Source organism: Panulirus ornatus, chromosome 63, assembly GCF_036320965.1.
Source record: "Panulirus ornatus isolate Po-2019 chromosome 63, ASM3632096v1, whole genome shotgun sequence".
NCBI classification, from domain to species: domain Eukaryota; kingdom Metazoa; phylum Arthropoda; class Malacostraca; order Decapoda; family Palinuridae; genus Panulirus; species Panulirus ornatus.
The window spans coordinates 27,738,677-27,754,762 of NC_092286.1; the positions used below are offsets into that span (position 1 = coordinate 27,738,677).

At 56.6% G+C, this 16,086-nt stretch overlaps 1 protein-coding gene across 9 annotated transcripts in view; it reads right to left on the bottom strand.

Moving 5' to 3' along the window:
* The window catches only part of LanB2 (laminin subunit gamma-1), a 342,671-nt gene that overhangs the window by 167,492 nt on the left and 159,093 nt on the right, over positions 1-16,086 (bottom strand). For 3 of the 9 annotated variants that reach the window (XM_071656605.1, XM_071656606.1, XM_071656603.1), the window contains exon 2: positions 15,080-15,406. The exons of 4 other annotated variants lie outside the window; for them this stretch is intronic. In XM_071656605.1, coding sequence (XP_071512706.1) covers positions 15,080-15,230 — 151 coding nt within the window. In that variant the 5' untranslated portion in view covers positions 15,231-15,406. Of the gene's footprint in view, positions 1-15,079; positions 15,421-16,086 lie in introns of those variants that run through there. 2 more of the 9 variants (XM_071656607.1, XM_071656604.1) reach the window with 1 other exon arrangement.

Consider the following 16,086-nt stretch of genomic DNA (forward strand, 5'->3'; position numbering starts at 1 on the left):
AAGCCCTTTCCAGCCCCTCGACGGGGGCCCAAAGCCCTTTCCAGCCCCTCTACAGGGGAACCAAAGTCCTTTCCATCCCCTCGACGGGAGCCCAAAGCCCTCTCCAGCCCCCCTTGACTGGGGGGCCCAAAGCCCTCTCCAGCCCCTCTCAGATTTCGGTATATTGGGACTAAAACATACCATGGAAGATGTTGTTCATCTTTGTTCTTCTTCCAGACGTACAGAACAACGCGGCCATAACACACACACACACACACACACACACACACACGGACGTGTTCTCTTTGACCTTAGAAACCGAGAACCTCCAGTCTTGGGGGGGGGGGGTTCAAACACACCCCCCCTCGTTCCAGCTGGCCTAGGGGGGGGGGCACTTTCCAGACACACACACACACACACACACACACACACACACACACACAGACACATACATACACACACACATACACACACACACACAGAGACACATACATACACACACACATACACACACACACACACACACACACACACACACACACAGACACATACACACACATACATACACACACACAAACACACACACGCACACACACACACACACACACACACACGACCTTCAAGACGACCTCCCCCCCTCTCCTCCAGCAGCCCCCAGGCCACCACACTGTGGGGGTGTGGGGGGCTGTTCCCACGTAACCAGTTCCGTCACCCCCAGCCCCCACACCCCCACAACAACCCCCACACACCCCCACAACACTAGATCAAGGAGCTACTTGACCCAGGCCTTTGTCAAGTTTAAGGTTACTTAAGGTTTCTAGTTGTCCTTTTTAAGGTTCTTGTGTTACTTAAAGTTACTCTCCATGGTTACTGTTACTGTCTCTGTGTTCCCTTTGTTACACAGACGACTGTGTACCACGACGGTACGACCCTTGAGCACGACGGTACGGCCCTTGAACACGACGGTACGACCCTTGAACACGACGGTACGACCCTTGAGCACGACGGTACGACCCTTGAACACGACGGTACGACCCTTGAACACGACGGTACGGCCCTTGAACACGACGGTACGACCCTTGACCACGACGGTACAACCCTTGAGCACGACAGTACGACCCTTGACCACGACGGTACAACCCTTGAACACGACGGTACGACCCTTGACCACGACGGTACGACCCTTGAGCACGACGGTACAACCCTTGAGCACGATGGTACGACCCTTGAACACGATGGTATGACCCTTGAGCACGATGGTACGACCCTTGAGCACGACGGTACGACCCTTGAGCACGATGGTACGACCCTTGAGCACGATGGTACGACCCTTGAGCACGACGGTACGACCCTTGAGCACGATGGTACGACCCTTGAACACGACGGTACGACCCTTGAACACGACGGTACGACCCTTGAACACGACGGTACGACCCTTGAACACGACGGTACGACCCTTGAACACGACGGTACGAGCCCTGGGTATGACGCCTTGACCTTTGACCTGACCTTGTTCATGTTTAAATAGAGTTTTTATAAATTAATTAATTCATTATCAATTACTGCTATCACTTCACGACCCCATTCTCGTTTTCCTTCACGTGCTCTCGTTTTCTTTCCTCTCTTGCTTAAGTTAGCCAGAGGTACTTTTCATTAAGTGGGCTGTGCCTCCGACACTTTACACTACAGTGTAGTGGTCTATTGTTTACTACGTGTGGTGATCTGCATATAAAAAAAAGGTAAACAACCCATCTCTCTTGTTTTCTGTTGTTTGTAGGCCTTGTTTACTTGGCTTGGGGTCATTCACTTTCTTTTCAACTCTTGTTTGTATTGTTTGCGGGCCTTTGTTTACAGCGCTTGTGTTACTCGCCTTCGAAGTTTGATTGTATTGTTTACAGATCTTGTTTACAGTGCTTGTGGATTATTCAGATTCTGTAATCTCTTGTTTACATTGTTTGTGGACCTTGTTTATGTTGTTTGTGGACCTTGTTTATGTTCTTTGTGGACCTTGTTTATGTTCTTTGTGGACCTTGTTTATGTTCTTTGTGGACCTTGTTTATGTTCTTTGTGGACCTTGTTTATGTTGTTTGTGGACCTTGTTTATGTTCTTTGTGGACCTTGTTTATGTTCTTTGTGGACCTTGTTTATGTTGTTTGTGGACCTTGTTTATGTTGGTGAGTATTTCAAAGTCTGTCAACTCTTGTTTATATTGTTTGTGGACCCTTGTTTACACTGATGGGGTTATTCGCTCCTTCAAATCTTGTTTATGTTGTTTGTAGATCGTGTTCATAGCGTTTTCGTGGCTCATCTGTAAACTATTGTTTGCACTGTTTGTGGGTCTTGTTTACATTGCATGAGTTATTCATCTTTTTCAAACTGTTGTTTACATTGTTTCTGGGTCATTGTTTACACTGAGATATAGTTCTTGAATATTGTTTACGTAACTATTGCTCGATCTGTATTTAAGAAGGGGCCCTGTCTATGCCACTTAAGGCGACACAGTCCTCTTCCTGTTACTTATGATCACTTATAACGTACTTACACTTATTACCTGGGCAGCGGGGCCTGCAGTTACTTATACTTAAATTGATCACAACATCATCCAACAGGCCAAGGTCTGTGGCCATCATTCTCGTCTGTGTCACAAAGTTTCTGTGTCACCCTCACCCACCCATCTTGCCACCCTCACCCAGCCGTCTTGCCACCCTCACCCAGCCGTCTTGCCACCCTCACCCACCCAGCATGCCACCCTCACCCACCCAGCATGCCACCCTCACCCACCCAGCATGCCACCCTCACCCTCCCAGTATGCCACCCTCACCCTCCCAGTATGCCACCCTCACCCTCCCAGTATGCCACCCTCACCCACCCAGCATGCCACCCTCACCCACCCAGTATGCCACCCTCACCCTCCCAGCATGCCACCCTCACCACCCAGCATGCCACCCTCACCCTCCCAGTATGCCACCCTCACCCACCCAGCATGCCACCCTCACCCTCCCAGTATGCCACCCTCACCCACCCAGTATGCCACCCTCACCCTCCCAGTATGCCACCCTCACCCACCCAGCATGCCACCCTCACCCACCCAGTATGCCACCCTCACCCACCCAGCATGCCACCCTCACCCACCCAGTATGCCATCCTCACCCTCCCAGCATGCCACCCTCACCCACCCAGTATGCCACCCTCATCCACCCAGTATGCCACCCTCACCCACCCAGCATGCCACCCTCACCCACCCAGTATGCCACCCTCACCCACCCAGCATGCCACCCTCACCCACCCAGTATGCCACCCTCACCCATCCAGTATGCCACCCTCACCCACCCAGCATGCCACCCTCACCCACCCAGCATGCCACCCTCACCCACCCAGTATGCCACCCTCACCCACCCAGCATGCCACCCTCACCCATCCAGCATGCCACCCTCACCCACCCAGCATGCCACCCTCACCCACCCAGCATGCCACCCTCACCCACCCAGCATGCCACCCTCACCCACCCAGCATGCCACCCTCACCCACCCAGTATGCCACCCTCACCCACCCAGCATGCCACCCTCACCCACCCAGTATGCCACCCTCACCCACCCAGCATGCCACCCTCACCCACCCAGTATGCCACCCTCACCCACCCAGCATGCCACCCTCACCCACCCAGTATGCCACCCTCACCCACCCAGCATGCCACCCTCACCCACCCAGTATGCCACCTTCACCCACCCAGTATGCCACCCTCACCCACCCAGCATGCCACCCTCACCCACCCAGCATGCCACCCTCACCCACCCAGTATGCCACCCTCACCCACCCAGCATGCCACCCTCACCCACCCAGTATGCCACCCTCACCCACCCAGTATGCCACCCTCACCCACCCAGCTATGCCACCCTCACCCACCCAGCATGCCACCCTCACCCACCCAGTATGCCACCCTCACCCACCAGCTATGCCACCCTCACCCACCCAGCATGCCACCCTCACCCACCCAGTATGCCACCCTCACCCACCCAGCATGCCACCCTCACCCACCCAGCATGCCACCCTCACCCACCCAGCATGCCACCTCACCACCCAGTATGCCACCCTCACCCACCCAGCATGCCACCCTTCACCCACCCAGAATGCCACCCTCACCCACCAGCTTGCCACCCTCACCCACCCAGCATGCCACCCTCACCCACCCAGCATGCCACCCTCACCCTACCAGTATGCCACCCTCACCCACCCAGCATGCCACCCTCACCCACCCAGCATGCCACCCTCACCCACCCCAGCATGCCACCCTCACCCACCCAGTATGCCACCCTCACCCACCCAGCATGCCACCCTCACCCACCCAGCATGCCACCCTCACCCATCCCAGTATGCCATCCCTCACCCACCAGCATGCCCATGCCACCCTCACCCACCCAGCTATGCCACCCTCACCCACCCAGCATGCCACCCTCACCCACCACAGCATGCCACCCCCTCACCCACCCGGTCTTGCCACCCTCACACTCCCATCTTGCCACCCTCACCAACCCAGTATGCCACCCTCACCCACCCAGCATGCCACCCTCTACCCACACAGCATGCCACCCTCACCCAGATCCTTCCTTGCTACCGCTCACCCACCCAGCATGCCACCCTCACCCACCCCGTCCCTTGCCCACACTCACCCACACCATCATGCCAACCCTCACCCACCCAGTATGCCACCCGCACCCATCCAGTATAGCCAACCCTCACCCACCCAGTTGCCAACCCTCACTCCATCCCAGTATGCCACCGCTCACCCACCCAGATATCCACCCTCACCCACCCAGCATGCCCACCCTCACGCCACCCGTACCTTGCCACCCTCACCCACCCAGCATGCCACCCGCACCCACCCAGTATGCCACCCTCACCCATCCAGTATGCCACCCTCACCCACCCAGTATGCCACCCTCACCGACCCAGTATGCCACCCTCACCCATCCAGGTATGCCACCCTCACCCACCCAGTAGTGCCACCCTCACCCACCCAGTATGCCACCCTCACCCATCCAGTATGCCACCCTCACCCACCCAGCATGCCACCCTCACCCACCCGTCTTGCCACCCTCACCCATCCAGTATGCCACCCTCACCCATCCAGTATGCCACCCTCACCCACCCAGTATGCCACCCTCACCCACCCAGCATGCCACCCTCACCCACCCAGCATGCCACCCTCACCCACCCAGCATGCCACCCTCACCCACCCGTCTTGCCACCCTCACCCTCCCATCTTGCCACCCTCACCCACCCAGTATGCCACCCTCACCCACCCAGCATGCCACCCTCACCCACCCAGCATGCCACCCTCACCCAGCCGTCTTGCTACCCTCACCCACCCAGCATGCGACCCTCACCCACCCGTCTTGCCACCCTCACCCACCCAGCATGCCACCCTCACCCACCCAGTATGCCACCCTCACCCACCCAGTATGCCACCCTCACCCACCCAGTATGCCACCCTCACCCATCCAGTATGCCACCCTCACCCATCCAGTATGCCACCCTCACCCACCCAGTATGCCACCCTCACCCACCCAGCATGCCACCCTCACCCACCCGTCTTGCCACCCTCACCCACCCAGCATGCCACCCTCACCCACCCAGTATGCCACCCTCACCCATCCAGTATGCCACCCTCACCCACCCAGTATGCCACCCTCACCCATCCAGTATGCCACCCTCACCCACCCAGTATGCCACCCTCACCCACCCAGCATGCCACCCTCACCCACCCGTCTTGCCACCCTCACCCACCCAGCATGCCACCCTCACCCACCCAGTATGCCACCCTCACCCACCCAGCATGCCACCCTCACCCACCCAGCATGCCACCCTCACCCACCCGTCTTGCCACCCTCACCCACCCAGCATGCCACCCTCACCCACCCAGCATGCCACCCTCACCCACCCAGTATGCCACCCTCACCCACCCAGCATGCCACCCTCACCCACCCAGCATGCCACCCTCACCCACCCGTCTTGCCACCCTCACCCACCCAGCATGCCACCCTCACCCACCCTCTGCCACCCACTCCCCCCCCGCCCCCCCAGCGTCGTAAATGACAGCAATCAAAGCCACTTTCACCCTCCTTCATCCCCACCTCAGGGGGGGTCAATTATTTCCGGGGGGGGAGAGAGTCGACGGTCGTCCCCCTTACTCTGGGGGGCCTACACCCCCCTCGATCTATCTGGGGAGTGGGAGGGGGGGGGGACGGACCACTGTAATGATGTTCTGGGGTGATGTAAGGGTGTTTACCCCCCTCTACCCGCCCCCCCCATATCAGGGGTGTGGGGGGGGGGGGCCCGTCAGATGGGTCGAGAGACAAAGACCACCGCAGGGTAAGAAGACCAGCTCTCCTCCCCCCTCCCCCCCCAGCCCCATGTGGGGCCCCCACTCGCCTGCCCGTCCCCCCCCCCTCAACCCCTGCCTCACGCAGACCACACTCTTACCCTCCCTCCGCAGGCGAACGAACCCTCCCTCCCTCCCTCCACACACACACCCCTCCCCCAGAGATTACTGGGAGGGCCACAACCCCTTCCACAACCCCCCCCCACAAACCCCATACCCTTGCCCTCCCCAGAAACCCCCCACCCCCACACCCACTGAAAGCGAGGGAACCTCACCCCCGTCTGACATACAACAGGCGCCTCGTCTCGTCGCTCCCCCTATACCATCTACACTTCATCCTCAAACCTGGGGTTCGTCGCTCCCCCTATACCATCTACACTTCATCCTCAAACCTGGGGTTCGTCGCTCCCCCTATACCACCTACACTTCATCCTCAAACCTGGGGTTCACTTCGTCGCTCCCCCTATACCACCTACACTTCATCCTCAAACCTGGGGTTCGTCGCTCCCCCTATACCATCTACACTTCATCCTCAAACCTGGGGTTCGTCGCTCCCCCTATACCACCTACACTTCATCCTCAAACCTGGGGTTCGTCGCTCCCCCTATACCATCTACACTTCATCCTCAAACCTGGGGTTCGTCGCTCCCCCTATACCATCTACACTTCATCCTCAAACCTGGGGTTCGTCGCTCCCCCTATACCACCTACACTTCATCCTCAAACCTGGGGTTCGTCGCTCCCCCTATACCACCTACACTTCATCCTCAAACCTGGGGTTCGTCGCTCCCCCTATACCACCTACACTTCATCCTCAAACCTGGGGTTCGTCGCTCCCCCTATACCACCTACACTTCATCCTCAAACCTGGGGTTCGTCACTCCCCCTATACCACCTACACTTCATCCTCAAACCTGGGGTTCGTCGCTCCCCCTATACCACCTACACTTCATCCTCAAACCTGGGGTTCGTCGCTCCCCCTATACCATCTACACTTCATCCTCAAACCTGGGGTTCGTCGCTCCCCCTATACCATCTACACTTCATCCTCAAACCTGGGGTTCGTCGCTCCCCCTATACCATCTACACTTCATCCTCAAACCTGGGGTTCGTCGCTCCCCCTATACCATCTACACTTCATCCTCAAACCTGGGGTTCGTCGCTCCCCCTATACCATCTACACTTCATCCTCAAACCTGGGGTTCGTCGCTCCCCCTATACCATCTACACTTCATCCTCAAACCTGGGGTTCGTCGCTCCCCCTATACCATCTACACTTCATCCTCAAACCTGGGGTTCGTCGCTCCCCCTATACCATCTACACTTCATCCTCAAACCTGGGGTTCGTCGCTCCCCCTATACCATCTACACTTCATCCTCAAACCTGGGGTTCGTCGCTCCCCCTATACCATCTACACTTCATCCTCAAACCTGGGGTTCGTCGCTCCCCCTATACCATCTACACTTCATCCTCAAACCTGGGGTTCGTCGCTCCCCCTATACCACCTACACTTCATCCTCAAACCTGGGGTTCGTCGCTCCCCCTATACCATCTACACTTCATCCTCAAACCTGGGGTTCGTCGCTCCCCCTATACCACCTACACTTCATCCTCAAACCTGGGGTTCGTCGCTCCCCCTATACCACCTACACTTCATCCTCAAACCTGGGGTTCGTCGCTCCCCCTATACCACCTACACTTCATCCTCAAACCTGGGGTTCGTCGCTCCCCCTATACCACCTACACTTCATCCTCAAACCTGGGGTTCGTCGCTCCCCCTATACCACCTACACTTCATCCTCAAACCTGGGGTTCGTCGCTCCCCCTATACCATCTACACTTCATCCTCAAACCTGGGGTTCGTCGCTCCCCCTATACCATCTACACTTCATCCTCAAACCTGGGGTTCGTCGCTCCCCCTATACCATCTACACTTCATCCTCAAACCTGGGGTTCGTCGCTCCCCCTATACCATCTACACTTCATCCTCAAACCTGGGGTTCGTCGCTCCCCCTATACCACCTACACTTCATCCTCAAACCTGGGGTTCGTCGCTCCCCCTATACCATCTACACTTCATCCTCAAACCTGGGGTTCGTCGCTCCCCCTATACCATCTACACTTCATCCTCAAACCTGGGGTTCGTCGCTCCCCCTATACCATCTACACTTCATCCTCAAACCTGGGGTTCGTCGCTCCCCCTATACCATCTACACTTCATCCTCAAACCTGGGGTTCGTCGCTCCCCCTATACCATCTACACTTCATCCTCAAACCTGGGGTTCGTCGCTCCCCCTATACCATCTACACTTCATCCTCAAACCTGGGGTTCGTCGCTCCCCCTATACCACCTACACTTCATCCTCAAACCTGGGGTTCACTTCGTCGCTCCCCCTATACCACCTACACTTCATTCGTGAGGCACAGAGACATGGGGGCCCCGTCCAGCAGCAGCCGTGAGGCACAGAGACATGGCGGCCCCGTCCAGCAGCAGCCGTGAGGCACAGAGACATGGCGGCCCCGTCCAGCAGCAGCCGTGAGGCACAGAGACATGGGGGCCCCGTCCAGCAGCCGCCGTGAGGCACAGAGACATGGGGGCCCCGTCCAGCAGCAGCCATGAGGCACAGAGACATGGGGGCCCCGTCCAGCAGCCGCCGTGAGGCACAGAGACATGGGGGCCCCGTCCAGCAGCAGCCATGAGGCACAGAGACATGGCGGCCCCGTCCAGCAGCAGCCATGAGGCACAGAGACATGGGGGCCCCGTCCAGCAGCAGCAGTGAGGCACAGAGACATGGGGGCCCCGTCCAGCAGCCGCCGTGAGGCACAGAGACATGGGGGCCCCGTCCAGCAGCAGCCAAGGCACAGAGACATGGGGGCCCCATCCAGCAGCCGCCGTGAGGCACAGAGACATGGGGGCCCGTCCAGCAGCAGCCATGAGGCACAGAGACATGGGGGCCCCGTCCAGCAGCAGCCATGAGGCACAGAGACATGGGGTCCCCGTCCAGCAGCCATGAGGTACAGAGACATGGGAGCCCCGTCCAGCAGCAGCCGTGAGGCACAGAGACATGGGGGCCCCGTCCAGCAGCAGCCATGAGGCACAGAGACATGGGGGCCCCGTCCAGCAGCAGCCATGAGGCACAGAGACATGGGGGCCCCGTCCAGCAGCCATGAGGCACAGAGACATGGGGGCCCCGTCCAGCAGCAGCCATGAGGCACAGAGACATGGGGGCCCCGTCCAGCAGCCATGAGGCACAGAGACATGGGGGCCCCGTCCAGCAGCAGCCATGAGGCACAGAGACATGGGGGCCCCGTCCAGCAGCCATGAGGCACAGAGACATGGGGGCCCCGTCCAGCAGCCATGAGGCACAGAGACATGGAGGCCCAGTCCAGCAGCCGTAAGACACAAAGACATGGGGGCCCCGTCCAGCAGCCATGAGGCACAGAGACATGGGGGCCCCGTCCAGCAGCCATGAGGCACAGAGACATGGGGGCCCCGTCCAGTAGCCATGAGGCACAGAGACATTGGGGCCCCGTCCAGCAGCCATGAGGCACAGAGACATGGGGGCCCCGTCCAGCAGCCGTAAGACACAGAGACATGGGGGCCCCGTCCAACAGACATGAGGCACAGAGACATGGGGGCCCCGTCCAGCAGCCATGAGGCACAGAGACATGGGGGCCCCGTCCAGCAGCCATGAGGCACAGAGACATGGGGGCCCCGTCCAGCAGCCATGAGGCACAGAGACATGGAGGCCCCGTCCAGCAGCAGCCGTGAGGCACAGAGACATGGAGGCCCCGTCCAGCAGCAGCCATGAGGCACAGAGACATGGGGGCCCCGTCCAGCAGCCATGAGGCACAGAGACATGGGGGCCCCGTCCAGAAGCCAAAGGCACAGAGACATGGGGGCCCCGTCCAGCAGCCATGAGGCACAGAGACATTGGGGCCCTGCATCGAGAAACACATCTGGGCTGTGGCACAGACTGGTCCTGATCGCATACAACTCTATATTCAACCAATATATATATATATATATATATATATATATATATATATATATATATATATATATATATATATATATATATATATATATATATATATATATAAACTGGCAGTGTGTATGAAATATATATATTCTATATACATTTCAGAAGCCAATGACCTCCAAATGGCGCGTCTGTGTCACCGCTGAAGCAGAACCTTCCTTTATTATTGCCAACAACACCAGCTGTCGTGTTCTCAGGGTCTGCACACGAGGCCAGCTGGTGACGACTGCTACCAGCTGTGTGACATCACCGGCTGTGCGGTCCACTACTGCCACCAGCTGTGGCGCCACCAGCTGTGCGGTCCACTGCTAACACCACCAGCTGTGCGGTCCACTACTGCCACCAGCTGTGTGGTCCACTGCTGACACCACCAGCTGTGCCGTTCAATGATGACACCAGCTCTGTGGCTCACTGCTGCCACCACCAGCTGTGTCGTTCACTGCTGACACCAGCGCATGCGCGGCCCACAGATCGTACCGTGGTGTTCTAACATGAGGGGGGGGGGGGGAGCGTGCGGTGAACACTACGGGCGTGTGGCACTTGAGCGCTACATACAACCAGGCCCGCTGACAACCCCCACCCCAGGATGATCACCACTACTACCACCACTACCCCTCCACCACTACCCCTCCACCACCACCACCACCACTACCACTACCCCTCCACCACCAGCCCTCACCACCACCACCAGCCCTCACCACCACCACTACCCCTCCACCACCACCACTACCAGCCCTCACCACCACCACTACCCCTCCACCACTACCACCACCAGCCCTCACCACCACCACTACCCCTCCACCACTACCACCACCAGCCCTCACCACCACCACTACCCCTCCACCACCACCACCACCACCACCACTACCCCTCCACCACCACTACCCCTCCACCACCAGCCCTCACCACCACCACCAGCCCTCACCACCACCACTACCCCTCCACCACCACCACTACCAGCCCTCACCACCACCACTACCCCTCCACCACCAGCCCTCACCACCACCACCAGCCCTCACCACCACCACTACCCCTCCACCACTACCACTACCAGCCCTCACCACCACCACTACCCCTCCACCACTACCACCACCAGCCCTCACCACCACCACTACCCCTCCACCACTACCACCACCAGCCCTCACCACCACCACTACCCCTCCACCACTACCACCACCAGCCCTCACCACCACCACTACCCCTCCACCACCACCACCACCAGCCCTCACCACCACCACTACCCCTCCACCACTACCACCACCAGCCCTCACCACCACCACTACCCCTCCACCACTACCACCACCACCACCACTACCCCTCCACCACCACTAACCCTCCACCACCAGCCCTCACCACCACCACCAGCCCTCACCACCACCACTACCCCTCCACCACCACCACTACCAGCCCTCACCACCACCACTACCCCTCCACCACCAGCCCTCACCACCACCACCAGCCCTCACCACCACCACTACCCCTCCACCACTACCACCACCAGCCCTCACCACCACCACTACCCCTCCACCACTACCACCACCAGCCCTCACCACCACCACTACCCCTCCACCACTACCACCACCAGCCCTCACCACCACCACTACCCCTCCACCACTACCACCACCAGCCCTCACCACCACCACTACCCCTCCACCACTACCACCACCAGCCCTCACCACCACCACCAGCCCTCCACCACCACCACCACCAGCCCTCACCACCACCACTACCCCTCCACCACTACCACCACCAGCCCTCACCAACACCACTACCACCACCAGCCCTCACCACCACCACTACCCCTCCACCACCACCACTACCAGCCCTCACCACCACCACTACCCCTCCACCACCACCACCACCAGCCCTCACCACCACCACTACCCCTCCACCACCACCACTACCCCTCCACCACCACCACCAGCAGCTCTCACCACCACCACTAACCCTCCACCACCACCACCACCAGCCCTCACCACCACCACTACCCCTCCACCACTACCACCACCAGCCCTCACCACCACCACTACCCCTCCACCACTACCACCACCAGCCCTCACCACCACCACTACCCCTCCACCACTACCACCACCAGCCCTCACCACCACCACTACCACCACCAGCCCTCACCACCACCACTAGCCCTCCACCACTACCACCACCAGCCCTCACCACCACCACTACCCCTCCACCACTACCACCACCAGCCCTCACCACCACCACCAGCCCTCCACCACCACCACCACCAGCCCTCACCACCACCACTACCCCTCCACCACCACCACTACCCCTCCACCACTACCACCACCAGCCCTCACCACCACCACTACCCCTCCACCACCACCACCACCAGCTCTCACCACCACCACTAACCCTCCACCACCACCAGCCCTCACCACCACTACCCCTCCACAGGTGCCCCACCGTCTCGCATGTACCCACGTACCACCACTTTGACTCACCAACCTTTGCAACACTTACAGAGACAATCCTCTCTCTCTCTCTCTCTCTCTCTCTCTCTCTCTCTCTCTCTCTCTCTCTCTCTCTCTCTCTCTCTCTCTCTCTCTCTCGACTTTCCGAACGCTAAAATATCACGCGTATACGCCAAAGACGCCAATAGGAACGCGAACCTACAGTTGGCCACGGGGTACACTGTGGCCTCGAGTTGACGCCCACGTACAACCCCCACGTACACAGTGTTGAACCCTATTGAGGATCAAACCCACCTACACAAGTTCCAGAACCACTGTATGTGCCTTCCCCAGAACCGAACTCACACCACCTACACATGACTGAACTTAAATGTTTATTGACCTTAATCTTTGAAACGTTTCTTCTGACCTTAAACCTACCACTGGTGATAATGGAACCTTCAAACGTTTCTTCTGACCTTAAACCTTCCAATGCTGCTAAAGGACCTTCAAACGTTTCTTCTGACCTTCAAACGTTTCTTCTAACCTTCAAAAGTTTCTTACCATATAAAAGTCTTCAGATTATCTGTATATCTTAAGCAATAAGTACCAGCTTGAGGGGCCTCTTATAATGTGTCCAAACCAGCTTTACAAGCTGGAACATTGTATATATATATATATATATATATATATATATATATATATATATATATATATATATATATATATATATATATATATATGGTAATAAAAAGAGTGTGGTTGCGAGAGCAGAAGAGGGTGTTTTGAAATGGTTTGGGCACATGGAGAGAATGAGTGAGGAGAGATTGACCAAGAGGATATATGTGTCGGAGGTGGAGGGAACGAGGAGAAGTGGGAGACCAAATTGGAGGTGGAAAGATGGAGTGAAAAAGATTTTGTGTGATCGGGGCCTGAACATGCAGGAGAGTGAAAGGCGTGCAAGGAATAGAGTGAATTGGAACGATGTGGTATACCGGGGTCGACGTGCTGTCAATGGATTGAACCAGGGCATGTGAAGCGTCTGGGGTAAACCATGGAAAGTTGTGTGGGGCCTGGATGTGGAAAGGGAGCTGTGGTTTCGGTGCATTATTACATGACAGCTAGAGACTGAGTGTGAACGAATGTGGCCTTTGGTGTCTTTTCCTAGCGCTACCTCGCACACATGAGGGGGGAGGGGGGGGTTGTTTCATGTGTGGCGAGGTGGCGATGGGAATGAATAAAGGCAGACAGTATGAATTATGTACATGTGTATATATGCATATGTCTCTGTGTATATATATATGTATACGTTGAGATGTATAGGTATGTATATGTGTGTGTGGACGTGTATGTATATACATGTGTATGTGGGTGGGTTGGGCCATTCTTTCGTCTGTTTCCTTGCGCTACCTCGCTAACGCGGGAGACGGCGACAAAGCAAAATAATAATAAAAAATAAGCACATAGCCTCCCGGGAGCCTTGGAACCCACATGACATCCTACAGGAGCGTAAGAACGTAATGTATAGCCTTCAGGAACCCTAGAATGTAGAGTTCATCCTTCAGGAGCCTTACAATGTAGAGTTCACCTTCAGGAGCCCCAGCATGTAGAGTTCATCCTTCAGGAGCCTTACCATGTAGAGTTCACCTTCAGGAGCCCTAGCATGTAGAGTTCATCCTTCAGGAGCCCTAGCATGTAGAGTTCACCTTCAGGAGCCCTAGCATGTAGAGTTCATCCTTCAGGAGCCTTAGAACTAAGGTTACACACGTGTCAAGTCCTCACCATCCACCAGGCTATTACATGGCAAGCCCTCACCACCTGCCAGGCCCTTACCTGCCCAGCCCTCACCACCTGCCAGGCCCTTACCTGACCAGCCCTCACCACCTGCCAGGCCCTTTGGCAAGCCCTCACCTCCTGCCAGGCCCTTACATGGCAAACCCTCACCTCCTGCCAGGCCCTTACCTGACAAGCCCTTACCTGGCCAGCCCTAACCTGACAAGCCCTTACCTGACCAGCCCTTACCTGACCAGCCCTCACCACCTGCCAGGCCCTCACAGCTCCAACACACCCTGGACTCCAGTTTGGGTCGTCTGAGGGAGACATTGTGAACCAACTGCCTTCCATACTTACCCTCCGGCGCGCCTCACTAGGGCGCCGCCGCCGCCCTGCTCCTCCCTGAGGGACCACGTCCTCTACCACCTGACGAAGCTGTGGCCGAGGGTCAGAGAACACTGAGCCCCCGCCCTAGCCAACCATTGCCACTTACAAGAGGACTGGAACCAGGATGTCTGTCTGTCTCGTGCTTGCTCCTGACGAAGGAGGAGCTGGGCGGTGGTGGTGGTGCAAACACCCAGCAGGAGGGTCACCAAGACCACCATCCCTCCTACCTCCACCACAGTCGACGCGCAACGCCCCATGGCAGCGTGTCCAGGGAGCGACGCCCCCGGGTGGACAGAAAGCAGTCTTCGTCTCTGTCCAAAGGGCTTCCTCCTCCTCCTTCTACAGACAGATCTCTCTCAAGTCTGCCAACAAGTTAATATATCTCTCTGTCTCTCTCTCTGTGTCTCTTTCTCTCACTGTCTCTGTCTCTTTCCTGCAAGAGTAGAGCTACAATTTCTGTGACACAAACTGACACAGAAACACACACACACACACACACACACACACACACACACACAGTAGTGACCCCACTCCACTCCACTCCTTGGTACACTTAGATATGATGGTTATACTACACGATATACATGATATACCACACGATATACTGCACGATATACATGATATACCACACGATATACTGCACGATATACTACACAATATACCGCACGATATACTACACGATATACGACACGATATACATGATATTCCACACGATATACTACACAATATAATGCACGATATACTGCACGAAATACATGATATACCACAGGATATACTACACGATATACTACACGATATACATGATATACCACACGATATACTAAACGATATACTACACGATATACCTCACGATATACTACACGATATACCACACGATATACTACACGATATACATGATATACCACACGATATACTAAACAATATACTACACGATATACCGCACGATATACTACACGATATACCACACGATATACATGATATTCCACACGATATACTGCACAATATACTGCACGATATACTGCACGAAATACATGATATACCACAGGATATACTACACAATATACTGCACGGTATACATGATATACCACACGATATACTACACGATATACCACA